Consider the following 23,715-nt stretch of genomic DNA (forward strand, 5'->3'; position numbering starts at 1 on the left):
GAACCAACACTCACTTCCCTGCAAACCAACTCCAGAAACATCAATGCAACATACAAATCTCTCATTCCACCAAGGAACGTGAGAGAAAAATGAAAAATTACAAAGGAAACCCTACTTCAAGAGGGTTTTAGAACAGTACACAAAGAATATGCTCGAACTTTCTTTCCCAATCACTTCAAAACCTCAAACCAAAAGCAAAATGAATGTGATCCAATACTCCTTACATCCCAATTGGTTTCATCACCTATTTTGATCATACAAGCCTATACAAGAAATTGAAATTTGACTATTGCAAGAAAAATTAGTTATTTTATTGATTCAAAAACAAAAATTACATCATGATTGCTTTCCACCCGCCTGAAAAGGCTATGAAAGCATTCCCCAACGGTTACAACTGTATTTCAAACCATATGTCCATTGGGGAAGTCATTTAGACATTACAATCAAAAAGTTACAATGTTGTCAAAAAGTTGCTTGACAACTTTTGACAACATTTTCAAAAATGCACTAAAAGTGCAAACTTATTGCAAAAAGTGAATCTAAGGTTCATTATTAACTTGAAATGACTTAAAAACACTAAACAACCTAAATCCTAAGCTTTTGGGACCCTTTGACCATGGTTGACCAAGTGGCTTATGAATGCCAAATCTTGGAACCAGGCCTTACAAAGTGGGTCAGAAAACTATAAGGGAACACTTAGGACTTGAAATCCTCAAGACCCCCTAGGAGTCACAAAAAGATGAGAACTTCAAGTTGTTGCAGTGGGTTCTCCTGAACCAAAATGAGTGTGGATTTGTGGGTTTTAGCAGCAATTTTTTTTTGTGTGAGGGGTCATATTATTTAAGGGCATACTTGTGTTTGCATGTGTTCCAAAGTAGAATGCATAAGTTTGACAACTCTTCCCACCCTAAGCTGATGTTAGCTATTTGATAACTCTTGCACCAATTTTCAGGTTGGACAAACACTTTTTAAAAAATATGTGAATTAATTGTAGAGACTACCCCTTCTTTTAGCATCCAAATTTATGGTCTGTGCATAACTGAATTAAAAAACAGTCCATCACCTGTAATTTTCTCTACTAGACGTGGTTTAATGTTGTTGGATAAGAAAGAGACATTAACAACTTTGAAGGGTGTGTTAGGCTGAAAGGGGGTGTTTTATTATGCATGTACTGTCTTGTTTAACTTTCAGACACCCTACAATAGGCCTGCTACAGTTTTTTATTGATGATGATAGGAATGCATTAAACATGGCTTACACATTCATAACCTATTAATTGTTGTCTTGCATTTTGTCACCACAAAATATTGGTAACAATATGAAACTTTTTCCAGCTAGTTTCACATATCTCTAAGTTGAATTTGATATTCAATTGTTTAATGTTGATTGATCAATCAACTTCATTTCGTATAGTAAATTGTTTTACTGAAGGCTTTCATCAAGTCTTTTTCGTTTTTCTTTATGTCGAATCTTTGCTTGATTTTTGAGGCTTTCATTGTCGTTTTCTTTGCTTTTGAATTTGCGTTTGTTGGTTTTTAGTCCTTTGGTCTTGCTCATGTCATGGCTTTCGGTTTCCCTTTCACTTTGGTCTAACCTCGAGAGTAATCGGAGTTGTCAGTCAAGAGATTTGGCCATTTTAGTGTCTCAAAAGTGGACCTTTTTTATGCAACGACACGAAATAAAAATATGTTATATTTTTAATTTGACATTCACTTTTTGAAAAATATAACTTAAATTCACTTTATGTTGTGTTTTTAAGTTACTTTATCATTTAAATTTTCACTTAAAATAACTATAGTGCACTTTATGTTATAATTTTAAGTTGGGTTACTTTATGATTTTTTACTTAAAGTCACTATATAAGCTTACATAGTTTCAGTTTAATTTTTTATATTTAAATCAAATGGTCTTTTAAATATTACTTTTTAAACGATATTTATGTGTTATATTTTTAATATGATATATAAATATGGTTTATGTCCCATTAAAGCAACATTTTAATGAAATTAAATTCATATATGTTTATTAAATGGCTTTAAGTTATCAAAAGTGGACATTTTATATGCAATTACATGTAACATCCATCAAAAGTCAACATTTGACATGTCACTGCATATAAAGTTTAACTTAGAAGCATAAGATTATCAAAAATGGACCTTTTTGGTGTCATTACATCAAAAGATGAATTTTATATGTCATTGAATCAAAAACATGAGATTTCACTTAAAATATGCAGTCCACCCCAAAAGGTTTGATTTTGATCAAATGCATGTTTTGAAATGTGTTATGCACGCTAAAAAGTTTGATTTACCTTGTTGAGAGATCTTAAAATATGCATATCACCACAAAAGATCCGATTTTGACTAAAAGCATATTTTAAAACATGTTGTGCCTCTTAAAAAGTTCAATTTTGGAAGAACACATGCATTTTCTCTCCAAAAACCCGATTTTGCTTATTGTGAGAGATTTTCTTAGTAGTTTTGCATGAGAACTTCTCCAATAGGGTCATTTTTGCTTGGCAATGGATTTTCTAACATCAAAAATGGATTCATCTTACTGAAAATTGTTTTCCTAAGCTCTATCCTAGGGCATGTTTTTGAGAAAAACTTCAAAATGCATCATTTTTATAAATGTCTTTGCTCCAAGAAGAATCAATTTGGTCTTATTTGGTGATTACATTGCATATTGGTAAATGTTTTGGTGTTTAAACACCAAAACGATTTGATCTCTTGCCTTGGTGAAAATTCACCAAAAACATCCCATAGCTTGAGCATGCAAAAACGTTGGATCATGGAGCAAATTTAGGGCATGTTTGGCATCTTCCTCCAAAAATGGCTTGTTTGCTGCCCTCTCCCATTCAAATTTGCAAAGTTGGAAAAAGTCTAAGTGATTTTGAAGACATTTTCAACATTGAACCATCTTTTCCTTCATTTTTGTGACTTAATCTTCATGTAAGTGGACTTATTCTTTCTTGCTATTTAATTTGTGCTTATCTTGTTGATTTTATGCACATTATTGCTCGATGATTGCCACTTGTTGAAATTAATGTCATGGAAAGTGCATTTTTCCTTTAAAAAATGAAGGAATTGTTCATTTTCTTGTTTTCGGTTTTTCCCCAACTTTTCAAATTCGAATTTGTGCTGAAGTGCTTTGCATCTTGACAGGTTTGAGTCACTTTCCAAAGGTACATTTTTCTTTTGAGTTTTTGCACTTTGTGCTTGCTTGTCGGTTTTCTCCACTTTGGAGAAGTCACAAGTTCTTTCCCAAAAACTTCTTGTTGTTTCACTTCATGCAAAAGCATCATCACGTTTCACTTCTATCTTCCATGTCAACACTATGCATCTCATCTGACAAATGCAATTACATGTTTTCCATCTCATTCATCATCCACACATGCATGTAATCCCATTTTCCGCTTCCATGTTCACTCATCTCACTTTTTGCATCCACTTGCACAGCACGATTACTCGAAAAGCCTTACGTGTAATAGCCTCTCAAAACCTGGATTTTTACTAGAAGTCTCAAAAAATGTCATTTTCATCTTCCATGTACTTTGACTTCACCTTTTCACCAAAGATGACAACGAAGCTCATTATCCCTCTTCCATTTTCCATTTCCATCTCTCCATATGCATTTGCGCCTTCGTGAGCAAATACATGTTTTCGCATATTTTCATGCTTTGCATCTCATCCTGCATTTGCATTTGCATGTAAAGTGCATCCTCCATCCGCATTAGCATCTCATCTCACCTTTCATCTCCTGTTACATGTTGCACTTACATGCACTCATTTTTCATGCAATAATGCCTTAAATACCCTAAATTATGTTCGAAAATCAGCAATCTTCATTCGTACGCATTTTCATGCGTTCCACCTTCACACATTTTTATTTCATTTCATCTTCCATTTTCCACCTTCATAACATTTCATTCCGCATTCTGTTCATTTCCTCTTCTTTCACTGCATATGCATCATGATTTCTTTTTGAAATCATTTCATCAAAACTATAAAGTCTCCAATTTGTTTTCGAATCTTTGTTGCTGATCGGAAATCAACTCGTATGGCAATTCCTTCTGATCATGTGTTTATGTTTTGGGACTTTTGTGTTGCAGCACAAACTCAAGAGATGCCTTCATCATCAAAATCCAAAGGATAAATGAAATATCAATACGATAAAGAGTTGGCTCATGCAACTCCATCATCAGTTGCATATGTTCTTGATAATGTAATGGACACAATGATTGGTCATGCGGACATGGTAGATTTTCTGCGACAACTTGAAAATCATGTTGGTCGCGAGATGAAGCACATCAAAAGAAGTAGCATTCACTTAGTGTCCACATTTCCTATGGCAGCCATGGAACCTGATTTTGTTCTTGGATGTGCACAATGTTTTAGTCCAAAATCAAAGACTATCAAGGACACTGACGAAAAGGTTGTCATTAGCCTTCATCCAGAGATCATTGAGCAGATCTTTAAAGTACCACATAAAGCAGAGTGTGCAGATCTAACCAAGGAATCATCTTTGGCATGCTAGAATGAACAAAAAGGTGATTATCAAAAGCACGTCAACCAATACTAGTTAGATAATAAAAGGAACAACTTCTCAAGATGGCCAAAGACCATTCATCAACCTAACTTTAAACAAGAGTACAAGGATCTCATCATCCTTCTCAGCAAAGTTTGCGGTCTCAAAGATTCTACTGATTTCAAGCCATGGATGTACAAGTTCATCTTTCAAATCATGGAAAATAGAGGACACATCTTTTGGGGAGAGCTGATCACCACCGCACTTTGCCAGCAGTTAGTCAAAGTGGGAACTTCAACGCCCTTATACATAAACTCCTATCTTGTCTACATTGCTGCTGCCATGGGATTTTTCTCTGGTCTCTCAACCAAGAGAGATCATCTTCAGATTCCTGTTTGAGATTACTATGACCAAATAACTCTAGCAAGTGGCAAATTTCATTACAGAAGAGTCCAAGATGCCTTCTTTGGGCATTTTTAGTGCTTGTTTGATAGATTATTATCTGTCAAAAGAGTATCTGATGCAGCATGGGAAAAGGTGAATCAATACAGCTGTATTTTTATTCAATTTCCAACTTTTACATACTTAAGAGTTGGGTATTTCAAAAGCGAGCAGTATACCTTACCTAGGTATGCTACAAATCAAATCATCTTGATGGTGCTAGCTAGACAGCTCATGGACATATAAAGTGATCAGCATGCTATGCATAGGCCTAGTTTTGACATTACTTCAGCCAAATCCTTGGCAATTGGCAACTATTCAATCAATTATATGCCCAAAGTAAAGAACATGGAAGCAAAGTTATAGTTGATCACCTTGAAGAAGTTCAAGACTAGATTTGACTTTGATTACCAAGAGATGAATTCTCAAATGAAAAAAGCTTATACACATGTCCATCGCATCAAGGACATATGGATTGATATGAGAACAAAGCTTGACATAATGAAAATGGACTACTGCAGATTAATCCTGCAGCAAATAATTGATCTTAACATGTTCGAGATTCTTTCAAATTTCGAAGTTGAAGATGATGGCGACATCCTTGATCCGGAGTTTCATTAAGCTAGCTTTGATAAGAAGTGCCATTTTCCTATTCAATGCCAATAGAAGGAAGGTACCTCTATCATGGATAAATTTCAATCCATCTTGGTAAACACTAACAAATGGTTGAAAAATAAAGGCCTTAAAAGAGTTAATCCTAAGATGGGATTGGATTGTGGAAGTTTTGGCCCTCTTGGCAAGAAGTCATAGCTAGAGATTAAAGGGAAAGATGGTGTCTTATCTTCTAATGCTAAGGGTTCCCTCTAATTAAAATTGAAGAGTGGAAAAGGCTCTAAGTCTTCTCAGATCTCTGAACTAGTTCAAGAGTCAAAGGAAGACTCAAAAGAGGAACTGGAGACAGAATCAGATATAGAAGATACAGATGAAAAAGGGGAAGTCATGATCATATCTCCCCCAAAGCCTACACAAATTTGTGCACCGTCTATACATGAAGCACCTTTTCTGGATGAGGTAGATAACGATGTGGATTCATTCTCCACGGTTTTCACTCCTATTCCAATCTCGGAAGTTAATAAAATGGCCCTTCCAATTTCTTCAAATGCTCCTCTTATTTCCACAAATGAACAATATGAGCATTTGGCAAATATATTTGAGGATTTTCCAACTCTTACAAGTGGTCAAGTTTCCAAAATTGATACATTTTGACGAGTTTTGAGCTTTTCATGATAGAATCCTCTTAGCATGCTCCTATGCCTTCAGCTGTGCAGACTGAATCTTGCTCAATCATGATGGAAATACAATATGGATCAATGCCAATGGTCTCCATTGTACCTACTTCTACAAATGAAAGTTTCAATTTGCCTGCATGTTTAAGCAGAATAACAACAAAGAGAAGAAAAGTGTTATACCGACAGATAATCTCTCTGTTAAGAAGACCAAATCCAAATCTTTGAAAGATAAGATTTTTTCGAGGATTTTGGTTGCTTCAGATAAAACCAAATTTGTTGAAGTTGTTGAGGCCTTGGTGAACAAACTTGCAAAAGAACTTACTTGTTCTGATTACAAGTTCACTAAGGTTGAAATCAGAAAACAGTCATCTCTGAGTTGTTTACAAGATGCTCAAGATGCATTGGCTAATGTATCAAAGAGCAATCATGAGCTATGGAAGAAGAAAAATCAACTAAAACAAGAGGTTTCTCACATAAACGAGGTCATTCAGCAACAATTTTCTCAAAGTGTTGTTGCTATGTCTCAGACATCCAAAGAGAGAAAGCTGATTGAAGCCGTAAAGTCTTGGATAGGAGAAATCATCTCTGAAGGAGTCTGAGCCATCACGGAAACATTTGCAGTTCTTAGGCATGTCAAAGACATGAATGAAATGGAGCGAAATTTGATCTCTTATTTGACTCAAGAAATGGATAATTTGAAAGAAATCCTTAATGATTGTGATGAAATGGCAAGATTTGACCTAGATGCCTTGGTCTCATGTGACATTCTTCCTTCAAGTGAAATGTTCTTCAAGTTTCAAGGACTTATTGGTTACCAAGAAGAAAAGTTGAGGAAGTTGATCAAAAAGTTGCAGGTAGCACTTGGAGATTGTCAAGCAGTTGAAACAAGTGTTAGTTGTGATTTGGAACAAATGGGATGCCATGTTATTGATGAATCCGGTAATCTCATTACAGTTCAAAGGGTAAGTTTAGAATATATAATCAAAATCAATGCTGATGTAGATTCTGAAAACTTTGGTTTGCACACAATGAACAAGTTTGTCTTGTATAAATGGGAGCAAATTCCAAAATTGTGCAATCAGCATATGCAGATGTAGTGAAGATCGAAGCCATATCAAAGACCATGGAAATTATTGATCTTCCCACAATACGTGATATCATCAACAAATTCAAGGCACTGAGAGCCAATCTTTAAGATTGTTGTTTTTGTTTTTATTTCAGAGGATGCATTGCATGAAAAGGTGTAATTACATGTAATGCGAGTTACATGTATGTCAAAGGATGTAATGTGAGTTGCATGTAACCCTATAATTTCTCTTCTAGTTAGAGTAGGTCAAAGTTGGTTGAGTTGCTCCCACTTTTTCCTCCACCTTTTTCTCAACTCATGTGCCTATATAAAGGAGTGCCCTCTCATTGTAAAAATCATCTTTATCTTTATGCAAGAGACCTCTGGAGAAATTGTGTCAGTAGAACTTTGTTTGTGTAAGCACTATTTTAAGAGAAAAGTGAATACAAAGGAGCATTTGAGACTTAACTTTGACTAAGTGAGATTATTACTTATATGAGTCATAAGCTTTGTCTATAATTCATCTATGTCATCTTTGATTCATGTTATCTTGTGTTTTGGGTAATTGTATCTTGTGAATTGAATATAAAAAAAGTTAAAAAGCAATTGGAGCCAAAGCTTTGACCAGAAGCAATTGTGGAAATATATACCTAGAAGCTTTGTCTTTAGCTTATACTTCTTTCTTAATTTGCAAAATAGTTAAGTTATTTTTACTTTTAGTGAGTCTTTGTGCCCTAATTGTAAAGCTTTTCCATATAGAAGTACAACCAGACTTAGAGTCAGACCGGTACATTTTCAGCTAGCCTTTGAGGTAGTGAAAGTTTATCGGTATCACTATTTCCAGCTCTTCATATAAGTGTAGTTAGAGATTCACCCTGCCTATTACTCGCTCCACAAGTAAGTGGATTCTTTCTTGAAAGATAAGAAGAAAGGATATTGGTAACACCCATTTTATAGAATCTCTCGACTTCTTTCTTACCTTGAGTTGATCCAAGGAACGGTGAGAAAGGGGAGCCTTCCCTTTAAAGTAGGAGAGACTATCTCACACGTTGTGGCTGGTCATCCTATTTTGCGACTGAATCTTTACCCAAAACTATCAGTTGTAAAATATCCACCCAACATTAACAATAGCAAAAATATTGTTTCTATCCTCTGAGTTCATGATGCTTTCAGTTTGAGTTCCTTGTTGTGAAATGAAACTTGCAAGGGGATGTTTACCCATCTCTAAGTGCAACAACAGAAAAAATGCCTTTTGCAAATCAATTTTTATTTTTAAATTAGCAGCAAAGAAATATTTATTATTGGAAGATTACTACTAGAATTGATCTTATTGCAGCGGTATAATAGAAACATACTTATTTGCATGTTTATGTGGTGATTTGAAGCTGTCCTTCGAATGCATTAATGCCCCTCCAATCTGAATCAGCAAAAGACATAAAATGCAAACTATAACAATCATTCGGTTAGCAATTAACTTGTGTGAATGCATGTTCTAAATTTGCAAACAATTTCAAAAAATAACTTAGGGGGTGCTGCTTTAGAAGTTGAGTATTTTCGAAGTTCTTGTATAGAGATCATTGCAACGTATAGTGAAGAATTCATACATCACTGCAGTTATGATAGTTTTGAGGTTTGGAAAAAAATTCCAATACCAAATATATCAGTTGCATTTCCAAACCGAACATATGGAGAAGAGTGTTCTTGATAGCTTCAAGCTATTTCACTAACGAACACTTTGTTTGGGAAACATCTATATTTGGCTTACACCATGAAAATATATTTTTGGATCAAAGTCATCAGTTCACAAATCCATTGGATCCAAGTGGCGTACACCGTGGCAGGTTATGGTACATAACACATTTGTCATTGTGAAGATACCCCCTTGTTGACTTGTGGCATGAAATCAAGGGATGCAGTGCCTTTAATTCAGCAATGGCATATATTTAGAATGGAGTTTGTTCTGCGTTACTTTATCCTTGCATGGTGTCTAAACTTTCAAGTTTGAGAATGCCTAGTAGAAGGAGACACCATCATCAAGGGGAGTTGGAAGCATTGTGCTGAAATTTCAAGCAACTCCAGAAGATCTCTTGATGAGGATCACATGAAAACCAAACAGCACAGACCAAGCATGATGGAACCCATTCATTACTTGATATTCATGTATGTGATCTCCATCAAAGCATGTTGGAGAAGTATGATGACCGGTGGTATGTATGTTGCAATTTCTATATCTAGTTTTCCGATTCGGTGGCTCTTTTTAAGGCAGATCAGCTAGCATATGCTTATAATTGCCCACATTCACGTAAGTTGGCAAGCTATATGAAATGGGAAAGTTAATAATTAGAAGGGAAGAAATTTCAGATTTATCATGTGTCATTTGGCATACTCGCTCCCTATTCTTGTTAGCAAATTTAAGTATGACAGCTGCTGTCCTACTTTGAGATTGCCAATTTTGGACAAATCAGAATACAAGTTATGGTTTTCAATCTTGGACAGATGTCATTATGTTCAATTTGACAACAAAAAAGCAACATAAATTGTTGGTAAGTTGTTTTTGAAAATAACAATTATGGCTGCCAACGTTAATCAAATTTGGGGGGCAATGCAAGAGAAATAGTTCAGACACTCGCCAACAATACTGATTTTGAGATATGCCCATCCTTCTACCTTGTTGAGTTTTCAGGGGCAATGCAAGAGAATTAGTTCAGACACTCGCCAACAACACTGATTTTAAGATGTGTGGCAAGTGACCGCAATGTATTAATGGTAAGGGCCAAATGTGGCTTTTGAGGTTTCTATCACTGGTCACAAACTCTTTTGGGTTGTTATGAGGATAAGGAGTATACAACAGTTTGTGACCAAGGTGTGATGTTTGTGAGATAGACCCTTACAAGATCTACGGAGTTTCCTTCTATTTTCTATAAATACTTGTCTATCATATGAGGAGAAAAAAAAAAAGTAATTTTTAAGTCAACCAATTAATGATAAATAGATTTATATCAAAGTGGCTAACTTCTTTCAGTAATAATTCTATAGAACAAATCTGATGTACACCAAACAGTTGTGGGCCGAAAATATTCAAGAAATGTTAAAACCTGAAGTTCAACCAGTATTTATGAATTCCGCTCTTGGTCCACCAATTGCTACGGCTCTGTGCGAACAATTTCTCCTGTCATCTGTAGTGCTAATCCTACTGTCGGCGGTTTCCTTGCTGAGCCGAATTTGCGCCTCAGATTGATCACTACTTCGTTCAACGGATAATCGCCCAAGTTTTGTCTTGGTCGGTTCCCAGTCACACTCTATCCTTCCCACGATTTTCTTCTACGGGTTTTCCTAGACTTCACGTGAGCGACAGTGATGGCCACAGGTGTTTGGAAAGAAAACGTATCGCCGAAAATAGACTTCTGCTCGCCGTTAACTCCATATCTCCATTTCGTGGGTTTTCACCATTCGTTTTTATATTTTCCCTTCCGACCTGCCTTTGCGATTTGCTCGACTATGCCTTACTCGACCCGTCTTGGACTGAGCCTGTCCGAATTTCGGTTCGACGGGGTAATGTTTCAAACTGGCCTGGAGAATTTATCAAGGCGTCTTCCTTCAAATTCCTCCGATTCCTGCAACAATTTATTTCCTACTATCTTGATCCTTCAACAATTTTGCATTAATTTGCCTTAAGCCACAGATCTCTGTCCAAATGAATTGACTATGTTATCACCTCCTGTTTGCAACAATTCGGGCGATATTCCACACCCTCAAAATTGCCTATCGATGGGAGTTTTCGTTCCCAAAGATAATCTGAGAATTTGCAGACCCTTTTTACTACAAATTGCTCCAAGAAAAATTAAAGTCGAATCCACAAAACTGCTTGCTTGAATGGGTGCCTCATGTCCTCTATTTATTTACTTTGTTAAGAAGTTACTGGAAACTTCCGGATTTATCTTTTATAATGTACCTTTTTTTTCAATTGTTTAACTTTATAAAATTAAATAAATAACTTTATAAAGTTAAAGTACAACCTAAATTTAATATTAGAACGAGTAGGCCCCACTTATTGAATTATTATTCTCCGAAAGCAAAAATGTAATCATCGGGAGTCAAAAATGACCCTCTATCCATAATCATTTGCCTACGAGAGTCGATGATAGGCAAATTCCCTGTTAAAGTTATGTCGCTAGAAAGGGGACATGACAGTTTGTGGGGTAACCAATAAGTCAAGTGCTTTCCTATCTGAGTATATTGGCCTTTGAGGAGATGAAATGATAGCTTGGAACAGATTATCAGTCCTCTTCCATGAAGCAACTTCTGTTGTGGCTATTTTTGTGTGATCCAATCTGCTGCTTCATAAGGTTAGAACGTGTACATGCATATTTCTATTAACTGCCATTTTCAATTAGTAAACTGACACGTAATTAATATCATATAAAGGAGGGACAACTGTTTGCCATACAGCCCCATTAATTTGGTAAATGTTTAATCTACTTTTATGAATGAGATATATCTTCATAATCTTGAATGAACAATGCAATTGAGTAAACTCAATAACTAAGTAGCCAATCCTGATTCTCGTTTGGATCCGGATTCAGATTCGGGGATTCAAGAAAAAAAAGATTGGGCTCGATCCTGATTTCCCAGGTATATATACAAACATTTTCAATGTGTGCGTGTGTGTGTGTGCATGCACGCATGTGCGTGCGTGCGTGTGTGTGTGTGTGAATGTAAGTATATTCATAGATACCATAGCTGTAACATGTCAATGCTGATTCATCATTAGTTCAAAACTTCAAAGTTCAAATAAATAATGATAATAATAAGTGAGAAGTATGATTCTCAAAAAATGATAAATCCATACCTGTCAATATATGATTATATCATATTCATACTTTGCAAAAGTTTCAAAATGTCATTACATGCTGAAAATTCATGCATTAAGCTTGACTTTAATTCTTAAAACTATATAAAAAAGTTAAAGTGCATAACGTTTTGTCAAACAATTGTTAGGATAGAGAATTAACCAATATTATCGAGCTGAAATAACAGATAACTCTGGAAAGCACTGAGTCCTGATTCTGAAGTGATCCAGATCTGGATCCCTCTTGGATAGTTCTTGTATCCAGGCAGGATTCCATAATGGAATCCGGATTGAGCGATCGACAGAGAATCCAGATTCCATTCCAAAATCTTGACCAGATCCAAGAGGGATCTAGGAGGATCTGTGGGAATCCTAACCTCTGGGCAATGAAAAAGAGGCCCGCTTTAACTTTTTTATATAGTTTTTAAATTGAAATCAAGCTACATTAGGTGGCTAATGTTGCTTTGATCACCAAAAAAGTCCGATTACCTATGGTCATTTGTAAAACTTGCACTTGTAGCTTCTGCAGAACCATGTGCACCAACAATAGCTCGCACACATTGAGCTGCCACACCATCCCATATCCGTACTCCCCCATCTTTTGAGGCAGTCACATACATCCCACCATTTGATGAATACCGAACCTGCATATATACAAAGAATGGTTAAATCAAAATATGGTTCTTAGAGTCAACCAATCAATTAAGGGTACAATATATTTCATGTATTTTGCTTAAAGCTATGGAATATGAGAAACCATATTAGTGAAAAGAAGATGATTGAATTAAAATTTAGTGATAAATATATTGTACCTGATTTATAGCCCCTCCACAATCTTTCTCCTGCAACATTGATGATAAGTAACATTCAAAAGTATGGACATCATATAAATGTACCACATGGTGATTTGTTCCTGCAGAGATACATTGATGTTTTTAAAATATGATAAGATTGTAATCCCTACTAGGTAAAAACTCCTTTGACACTCTAGTACAATTGTATGATTCCTTTAAGGATAGAAAGTCCTACTAATATACTTGCAACAACCATGCTAGTACAGATCTTTGTTCCCCATTTGTTTGAATACATCTTCAATTATTTGCAATAAATAATTTGTACATACTACATGCTAGTATTTAAAACTTGTACCATGCACCCTCTAATAAACTTTAGAGGCATGGTATACTAATCAAGTAGAAGATACTTTGATCACATACACATGTACATTAACCACATGACTATAAAAGCAGATTATGAAAGCAACAAACATTTTAAATGCATATTTAATAAATATAGTCAAATGTATACAAAACTTGTGGATTATAAAATCAATGGAATCAAAACAGATATCAAAACTAAGCGTCTATGGTTGAAAGGAGTCAATATGTATTGTCCCATCTAAGTTTTCTAGTTTCACCCCAAATCCATTGTGGGTTGTGGGTTGTGGGTTGTGCTAAATGGCATTCAATCAAATGTCCCCATTTTTGTGCCTTCCTAAGCATTAGTTATTTTCAAAGGTTAGCCTATTATCAATGGTCCCCAATGTGGTGATTAGGGGATCCTTTGAAGATGACTAAGAATTATTCAATTGACCCTAAGAGTCTCTATTTTAGTAAATCACCTCGAAACTTGGGTCCATACTATTTACAATAAGTCATCTAGATGGTTAGAGGCTGCCATTGTTGTAAATGAAAAGTTTGCAGGATCAGTTGTTGGTTTGATATTTGGCATTTCATAGATTTCAATAATTCAACTTAATTGATTAAAGTCTAATCTAGTATTAACTTTAATATAATTAATTAAGTTAAATATCTTCATGATTAAAGGGGATATAAGGGGTCAAGTTGCATGTAATATATCAATACCATAAGTGTTTAATGTATCAATACCATAAAGTGTTTAATATATATGGAGGTATAAAGATACTAAAGTGACTTTAGTTTAATGAAGAATTTATAAGACAAATCACTTTATTATTATTTCTCATAGGTAAGTTAAATATTATAATATTAAACTGGAAAATTAATATAGGGTTCCAAAAACTTCATGAGAGGATTAAAAAAGGAGATTTGAGCAAGTCATATGTGCTCATTTATTTTCTCTTTAAGAAGCTTTTTCATTAACAGAAACTGGAAGATGTAAACACTTGAAAATCAATGGACTAAATGAAAACTTAATTCCACAATGAGAGATGAATCCACCAAAGGTTCATCATTGAACCAATTTGCAGGTGTTTGGATTTCCTTTCAGAACTATTGTGAGGCATATTAAGGACTGCAAATGCTTAGCCGCCATAGGCTTCTATTAATGGATCATTCCCTGTTAATATGGACGCCTGGCGAATTTTTAAGGATAAGGCCTTACTCTCTGAATTTCCATCTTTCCTATAGCGGTATATCAGAGATTTTTGTAACGTTACAGACCGTCCCATCTTATTTTTGGAGTGGATACTTCCAACTGATATCATTGCAGATCTGAAACAAGGTTAAAACTATACTTTCAATTGATTTATCTATTGTAGCTTATTGTAGTGTTCCTTGCCGTTGAAGACAAGATTTCACTGACTTTCAATTTCGTTCCTATCAAGTAGCTGGAGAGTGTGGTACAGATCAAGTATGATCTCGTAGATGACTGTACACAGCAATAATATTGGTGCAGATGGGTCATATGGTGAAACTGGGTTGGCCGTACGGTGTCTATATTGTGTTCGTACGGAAGTCAGAATGGTGTACGGTGGAGGGAAGAAGAATTGTTGAGGCCGTGCGATATCAAGGTCATACGGTGGAGACAAGTGAATGGCAATACAAAATGGTCGTACAGTGTGTGGGAGCAACCGTGGGAGTTGGCTGTACGGAGGTATAGGAAGTCGTACGGTATATGTTGCAAGCCATACAGTGATGGTTGGGTGCTTGTGTGGAGGCCAAGGTGTCTATACGAGGGTACAGAAGGGTGTACAAGAGTAGGGGTGATGCATAGGAATTCGGCAATGCTGCTTAGAATGTCAAATAACATATACTAAACTCGAATAATTTGCAAAAGCTAGAGTCTGAAAAGATACACACTTGTTACCAAATAGTAATGATATTTCCACATACAAATAATGCTCCGATTTGCCAGAGCCGAGTCAAGCAATACAAAGACAGAATAGGGTGACAGTTGAATCCCAGCGAAACCGAAGAGCTAAGTAGGGAAGATCTTTCACTTCCGAAATGGCGAACCACAGAGAATCCCAACAGGAATTCACAGTACAAAGAAAATAATCCAAATTGCATACCTAATGACTACCTACAAGCCCTGCTTAAATACCCATCAAGGAAACTATCCCAGGGTGTACAAAGATGGCCAACGGCAACACAAACTATGGAAACAAAAATTAAAATGGGTCTGAGATATATTAAATCAACCAGCCCAATTACAATAGCTTAATTAAATTTATTTTACAATGGGAACATTACACTTATAGCAGACTGTTGAGAACATAAATATGATTTTGTTTGCATAAGGATACCTATGTTCTATATTAATACACAATATATGTTATCATACATGAAAGGAAATGTTATTTTCTGAGGAATGCTTGCAAATGTACTAAGTACTGTCGGATTGGTATGTGTGTTCCAAATGGCAGCAACCTCTAATTTATAATGAGCAAAGGCTATGAAGAAACATGTCCCTCCATGGGACATGTCTATTCAATAGTTAGATATTAACAAATAATAATATTTCACATAAAAATATATTATTTAACAACACAAATATATATATATATATATATATATAACTTCAGTTTAGTCTCATGATTTTATCCAATTGAAGCTACCAAAGATTTGTGTGTAAAATGGGCTGCTACACACTTCAACATGGTCTTTGCATGCTAGATTCATCCAGGATGAATATGAGATGACTCATCTGGAATGATCTAGGCAAGGTAACCTGTTGCTTTCTATCTAGTACGTGTTTGAATGACCCCTCTTAGAACGGAGAGCTCAGTGACCATTGACCTAGCTAGAACGAAGGATTTGAAAGTATGGATGCAAGACTTTTCTAGATTTTTGTAGTTTTCTATGCAAATAAAGAAACTAATCTAGAATTAGATGCAAGAACTAAGCTATGAAAATAAATTGCAATCTAATCTAGCATGGATGTAAATATTTATCTAGAATGAACATGAACAAGTAGAAAATATGAGATAGCAATGATCACAACAAGCAAGAATGGCTCTAGCGCAAATTCTGCAGCATGCCAAAACTCAAAGCTTGTGTATTTGAAATGAGAGATGAGAGCTCAATTTTTAGAAACCCAGAATGAATCAACGGTGGAGATCAAAGTGGATGGATGGTTGAGATCAAATGAAAGTTGAGTTTGAATGGAAAGTTTCCATGCGAGGAGTTAACTGTTTGCTTTTAAAGTAAACGAGGCAGTTCACTTGCTCTGTTTCTTTTTCTGATTCAAATTAACTCAATGTTTCCATTTTCAAACTCAAGAAAGAGAATTTGGAGATATTATTTTTAATATTACCTCATTTTTGAATATTTAAATTCAAATAAATAATAAATTCCTTTTTCATGTATTTATTGGCAAAAGCGTAACTAATTTAATAAATGTACTAAGATTCTTAAATAAAATTAATTAATTGAGTGGGTTTAATATGTAAGATCCCCCTCTAAATCTGCTTTAAGATTCCCCTCTACATCTGTCAAAAAGGTAGAATCGGTCGGGTGGAATTTCAACAAACAGTTTGCGTGCAGTCTGGTATGAAGGCTGTGGTGTATCAATGTTGGGCACTGTACTCATTCAACAGTAAAAGGACTGCTCTGATAAATCTTTGATGATAATGGTGACCTGCAGATTTTACCACTATCTTGGACTTCCCACAATACCACAGCTATAATAATGTATAAGACAAATATGCAAAGAGATTTAATGAATTAGTTTTATTAATTAACATCCCAACCACAATAATCCTCTTCGTGTGGAATGACACAAAGAACTATCAAGTAAATCAAACAGTATTAACTAAGGCAGTTCTGACATTAAGATTCAGAATTCATACAACAGTAACAACACAAATAATGGTGCACCTGGTAATGTCGTTAATGACTTCAGTCTTCATCGTGCTTAAGCCTGCACTTATACTAGATTGCTACTACCACCTTTCCTTCGATGGTGAAAAGGATAGCTGGTCAGATTGCTGTGGAGCTGGTTCTCGTGGCAGCTGGGTCAATGGATGGGTCTCCTTCTACCCCAGACTCCCAATATCCAGTATCAACATTCTGCCACACACAATGCACTCAGGCCTGTCAACTCCTTGTTACTCCAGCAGACACTGTGGTTCCTTCTACAGCCTGCCCAACTTTCACATGGTTTGCCTGTGGTAAAAATGTTCGCATGTTGTTCCTCCTACACCACGTTAGGAGACTTGCTACTGTCTGCAATCCCAACTTAGCCACTGCTCAACTGATGAATAAACTGGCTGCTAGCTGAACCTAGTTCAATACCTAAGAAATCACAAATTCACAGCCTCGTGCCAATACTTACTTGAATACTGTCCACCGTACAAAATCTCATCTTCAATATGCTGCGTTTGGAAATGAATGAGTCTTTGACGAGTTGTTGGGGCTACGTCCAGCTCCTCCACTACTTAAGTGGTTTCGTCATTAAGGCAGTCAGTCACATTAAAGCAACCAATTCTCATAACAATATGTTAATATCTTTTCATGGTCCCAATCCCAATGCAAATGCTTTCTTTTATAACCTTGGAAATGAGGAGAGATACGAAAAACTTAGCAATGTGGAATGAAAAACTATTTCGTCTTTCAGTCACTTAAGTGACTTTATAACATTTAAATATTTAAATAAATCACTTAAGTCACTTGAACTTTAATATCTCTTGAAATACTAGTCTGATTACCATACCGTTTGAAATAGGAATCTCTCCTGATAATTCCCCATGTGACCAAATCCACTTTCTAAAAATAGAAAGGGTCCATCTCTATTACCCCTAACTTACTATACATAGTATGGCAAATGGAGTCCAAATGACATCGAATGAAGGCCAAATCCATAAATCGCTGAATGTTGGAGATGAATCAATCCTCAGAAGACCCTCTAACCATCCTCATTAGCCTATGAGGATCCAATATTAGGCTAATCCTTGAAATTCTGATGCTAGCAACCAATGAGGACATTACATAATCGCCAATATTTTGATAAATTAAGAATTTATCAGGATGTAGTGATTATTGTAGCTTGATGATTTTCTACAATTGATATTCAAATCAAGTAGAGTTAATTAGGATCATAAATGCCTAGTGAATTAGGACTTTGTTGATCAAATAAAGATTAGGAGAAAAATTAGTTTGCCAGACCAATTTTGGGGTATCATATTTGCCCCTCTTTCAATTGATGTGCAAGCAACGCATTGATTCAAAGAATAGTCTGATTCTGAAGCACAAGATGAGAACCGTGATTGGTTCTAAGTTTGATGATATGAAGAATGATTGATGAGATAGAATTGATTCCGGACTTGGTTGAACGAAAGTCAATCCTCAAGAGTTTAGTTGATATAGATTGCAACAAATTGAATACATGTCCATTCAAAAGAGTTTGAGAGTATCTCCAAGATGAACTTAACCCTCAAGAGTCTAGATTAAACACCTAGATACTTGTCCATTCAAAGATGACAAGAACTGTCGTGAGCTGACCAAGATAACTGATAGAAAGTTAATCACCTGATCAATAGATAAGACGATATCGGATTGATGTGGATCACACGAATTTGATATGCCCCTGTAGATTTAAAATAGTTGTAGATAAATCATGAAATACTCAGCTTAAAATGAGATATGAGTAACTGCATATGCCCCTAATGATGAGATGCCCCTAGTGATGAGGACTTTGAGTTCAGATCAAATTCATTTGAAGATAGATTTGATTGATGTAATAATGTAGTCACCCTACCCCCTTAGGAGTGAAATCGAAAGATGATGTAGAGCAGAAGCAATTAGAAATTTAGTATTAAAAGAAGAATTTGAGTCCAATCTACGAAGTCTTAGGCCTTGTTTGACCAAGTTTGAGTTGTTTAAGAGTATCAGGTTTAAATTTCAATCCTGAAAATAGATCCCAAACTATCACTTATGCAGTCAAAATGATGATGCAACATGTAGAGAGCCTTCCACCTCTCACTTTGCATATGCAATTGAAATGTATGTGGTAAAATGGGTTACTACACACTTCAACATGGCCTTTGCATGCTAGATTAATCCAAGGATGAATATGAGATGATTCCTCTAAAATGATCTAGGCAAGGCAAAATGTTGCCTTCTATCTAGTAGGGGTTTGAATGCCTACTCTCAGAACCGAGAGCTAAATGACAATAGACCTAGCTAGAAAGAAGGATTTGAAAGTATGGATGCAAGACTAATCTAGATTTTTGTAGTTTTCTATGCAAATAAAGAAACTAATCTAGAATGAGATGCAAAAACTAAGCTATGAAAATAAATTGCAATCTAATCTAGCATGGATGTAAATATTAACCTAGACTGAACATGAATAAGTAGAAAATATTTGATGGCAATGGTTCACAAACAAGAATGGCTCTAATGCAAATTCTGCAACATGTCAATACTCAAAACTTGTGTATTTGAAATGCGAGATGAGAGCTCAATTTATTGAAACCCGGAAGAATCAACAGTGGAGATTAAAGCGGATGGACAGTTGAGATCAAATGAGAATTCAGTTCGAATGGAAACTTTCCATGTGAGGAGTTAACTGTTTGCTTTTAGAGTAAATGAGGCATTTAACTTGCTCTATTTCCTTTTCTGGTTCATGTTAACTTAATGTTTCCATTTTCAAATTCAAGACGAGATTTTGGAGATATTGCTTGAATTATTAATTAAATATTACCTCATATTTGAATATTTAAAATCAAATAATTAGAAATGTGGAGATATTTAATTCAAATAAATAATAAATTCCTTTTTCATATATTTATTGGCAAGAGGATAATTAATTTAATAAAAGTGCTAATATTCTTAAATCAAATTAATCAATTGAATGGGATAAATAGCCAAAATTTTGATAATTAGGAATTTATCGAGATGTAGTGATTATTGTAGCTTAATGATTTTCCGCAATTTATATTCAAATCAAGTAGAGTCAATTAGGATTAAAAATGCCTAGTGAATTAGGACTTTGTTGATCAATTAGAGATTAGGAGCAAATTAGTTTGCTAGACCAATTTTGAGGTATTACAAAATTAACACTCCCTCTTAGCTAGGGAGGATAAACACAAGAAAGATATTGCACCATTGGTAATATTAGGAATGGCAAATTTTAAGGATATATTTGCTTAGAAGATATCCATCATTTTAATATCACATTTGATATCATAAGTATTAGTCTTCCAAAATATCAACACATGATATACACCAAATACTCTAAGTAACATTTAGATTTCACATTTGATATCATGAGTATTGGTCTTCCAGAATATTAACAAATGATACTCACCAAATACTCTTTGAGTAATGGCCTTCCAGAATGTCGAGATGCAAGATATTCACCAAGCACTATTAGTAATTGCCTCTTGAATATCAAGTCCCATGATATTACCAAGTATTGTGTGTAATGGCCTCCAGAACACCAATTTGCATAACAGTCACTATATACTAAAGATGTTTATAAAATATATGTGCACGCATTCTCATAATGTGCACCATATGATGGAACCCTAATTTACAAAATTAGGGCTTCCGTTCATGCTTTCTCTCACACTGATCTTCAAAGTTTTGTTATTAATATTATTTCGTATAAACATTGATCTTTAAGTCTCACACTTCTAGGATAAGATTTAAACTATTATGTATACTATTATATTTGCAATGGCACTATCTTGTGAAGATGGTATCATTATTCAATATTTAAGTAATTCAGATTATTTGTATTGTGCAGATTAAAAACACTAGAAATTCATATGTTATCTTTCGAGTACTATATTCATCAATGGGATTTCACATAATGTTATAGGGCCAGAATATTATCACTATTGCTTAAAGGAAAGAATGTTGTGAATCGCTACCAATTAAAATCTATAAAAATCACGAGTATGTAATTTATATTGTGCCTTTCAAGCAATTATAGCAAATGGCTAAGATTATCTTTTCTTTCATTTTTCTAGGCAAGCATTATGATTATGGAACTTCAAGAATGATTGGAAAGTGTTGTAGTTGAAGGATTATCTGAATGGAGAAAATCACAGATGTGCATTACAAAGAATATGAGTGACGGAGAATGGATGTCTAAGTCTGATTGAAAGCCACCAATAGTGGATTGTGCATAAGTGCATCCAATCGTTGTCATTTGATACCGAACATGCTTTTTACAAGAACATTGTATTATCAGGAGTCTCTATAAGTTCAAAGAAATCACAGATACAAGCAAGTTAATATATTCACCATGATCTGTTTGAGCAACACAGACCAATCAAAGATGAAGCGATTAATCAGTGTAACACAAGGACGCGTCCCCCCCCCCACCCCCAAAAGTGGGTCGTCTCAGAGACGGGGACAACATCTTGGCGTTTCAGGTGGTGCCACTTAGAGCGCCACTGCCGCCAGAGACGGTGAGATGTCTCCAAGTGTGGGTGCATGGGGACGCGAAGGAGTCTCCTTTATTGTGGGGGGGCGCCAGGACGTCACCTGCGGCAAGCAAAAGAGGCACATTAAAAATTGAAAAGTTTAAGGCATTTTTATAATGTTTTAATGTTTCTATTTTTATGCTATTGGGTTGTGGGGCTCATTCCTTCCTCCTCCTTTGTTCAAAAACCTTCTATTCTTCACTTTTATTCACATTTGCATTTTTCATTGTTTGCAACAGCAAGAAGAAGAAGAAGAGTGAAGAGCTGAGATAAGAGTTTGTGCAAGAGTGAAGAAAATGTTTGCAAGTGAAAAAGGAGAGCTTGGGAGCAAGAAGAAAAGGAGGGTTTACCATCTTGTTGAACAAGTTTTTCAAGCAAAAGGTAGCATTTTTAACTCGTTTTTCTGATTTTCAAATGCATGTTTATAAATTATTGCTCAATATTTTTAGTTCTAAATGTGTGGTGTTTTATTTCATTATAGTTATGATTATCATTCATTCATTGAATCATTTATAAATATTAAACAATAGATTAAGCATCAAGATTCTTGATGTTTCATTTTGCAAATTCTTGTTATTTAGTTTTAAATTTTAGAAAAAATTTAAAGAAGGGCATAGGCTGAAAATTTGTAAATTCAAATTGTTAACTTTATTAATTTTTTTTTTCATTTTGTGAAATGCAGGGTCAAAACGAGCTCCCACATTGATACTCATAGTGATGATGAGATGAAATTCATTCAGATAGTGGCAGTGAATCAAAATATGAACCTGAGCGTGAGGTTGGGGCTAAGGATGATGATGACACCGTTGAGAGGGGTGAGCATGAGAGTGACATTGGGGGCTGGGCTAAATCAGCAAGGGGCCCAAACCAGTTCCACTTCCATGGGTACTGATTTTATACTATCTGGTACTTCATCTATTGATTGCCCCTCCCCATCTTTGGCAGAGTGGGCTAGGGGTAAGTTTGATTCAAAATCTCCTTTAAAACAATTTGCCACTAGAATAACAAGCGGATCAAGAACAGGTGGCACAACAAAGTGGAGATACAATATTTGTGGTGACATATGGTATGGTAGCATCACTAGACTGAATGTACACTTCCTCTTTTGAACAGGTAAAGGTGTCTTACCATGTAAGTTTTTGACTGAATCCAAAAACTTGAAGTTTTAGAATTGAATTCAACAAGCTTTGGGGAGTTCCAGAGGACTTGAGCCTTCCAGTGCCTACTACCTTGGGTGGTAGGCAGCAGATTCAGACTGTCCAGGAGGTGCATGAGCAACAAATACAGGGGCAACAACACCAACGGATGTCTTCTTCTAGACCACAGCAGAGAGCTTCATCTACTACATTGGTAGGGGCAGGCTCCACACCTTCCTCTACTTATAGCTCTATGGGTGTAGCAACACCCCAGATGAGCAAGGGGAAACACAGGGCATAGTCTAGTGACAACAACCCTATAGTAGAATTATTTGCAGCCCAAACGAGAGAGAAGTTAAATGCATGCATTGGGAGAATGTTATTTGCCAATGGTGTTCCACTTCATATTGCTTGGTCTCCTTATTTTAAGGAGGCATTTCATAATGTAGCGAAGGTGGGGTTACCATCATATATGCCACAAGGTGAGCACAAATTGTGGAGTAAAATCTTGGATAATGAGTATGCCAAGATTAGTGAGTCCATGGAGACCATGAGGGTTGTTTGGGAGGAATCAAGGTGCAGCATTATCATGGATGGGTGGACGGACATTAGACACCATCCACTCATCAATGTCATAGTCACATGTATGGATGGCCCATTCTTTCTTAGGGCAGTTGATTGTTCAAGGCATCAAAAAGATGCTGATTTTTAGTTTCAGATTCTTCGGGAAGCCATTGAGGAGATTGGGCCACAAAATTTGGTCCAAGTAG

At 35.6% G+C, this 23,715-nt stretch overlaps 1 protein-coding gene across 4 annotated transcripts in view; it reads right to left on the bottom strand.

Moving 5' to 3' along the window:
- LOC149538753 (Transducin/WD40 repeat-like superfamily protein) overlaps nt 1–23,715 on the bottom strand; it is a 222,677-nt gene that overhangs the window by 62,910 nt on the left and 136,052 nt on the right. For all 4 annotated transcript variants that reach the window (XR_016356100.1, XM_089800076.1, XM_089800077.1 and 1 more), the window contains exons 10-11: nt 12,985–13,085; nt 12,662–12,816 (exon numbers count right to left, since the gene is read on the bottom strand). Coding sequence is in view for 3 of the 4 variants with exons in the window: in XM_089800076.1 (XP_089656202.1) it covers nt 12,662–12,816; nt 12,985–13,085 (256 nt within the window). In the remaining variant the exon portion in view is untranslated. The remainder of the gene's footprint in view (nt 1–12,661; nt 12,817–12,984; nt 13,086–23,715) is intronic.

This window comes from Cupressus sempervirens, chromosome 9 (assembly GCF_028749045.1).
Source record: "Cupressus sempervirens isolate cs-2001-9-10 chromosome 9, ASM2874904v1, whole genome shotgun sequence".
Classification (NCBI taxonomy): Eukaryota; Viridiplantae; Streptophyta; class Pinopsida; order Cupressales; family Cupressaceae; genus Cupressus; species Cupressus sempervirens.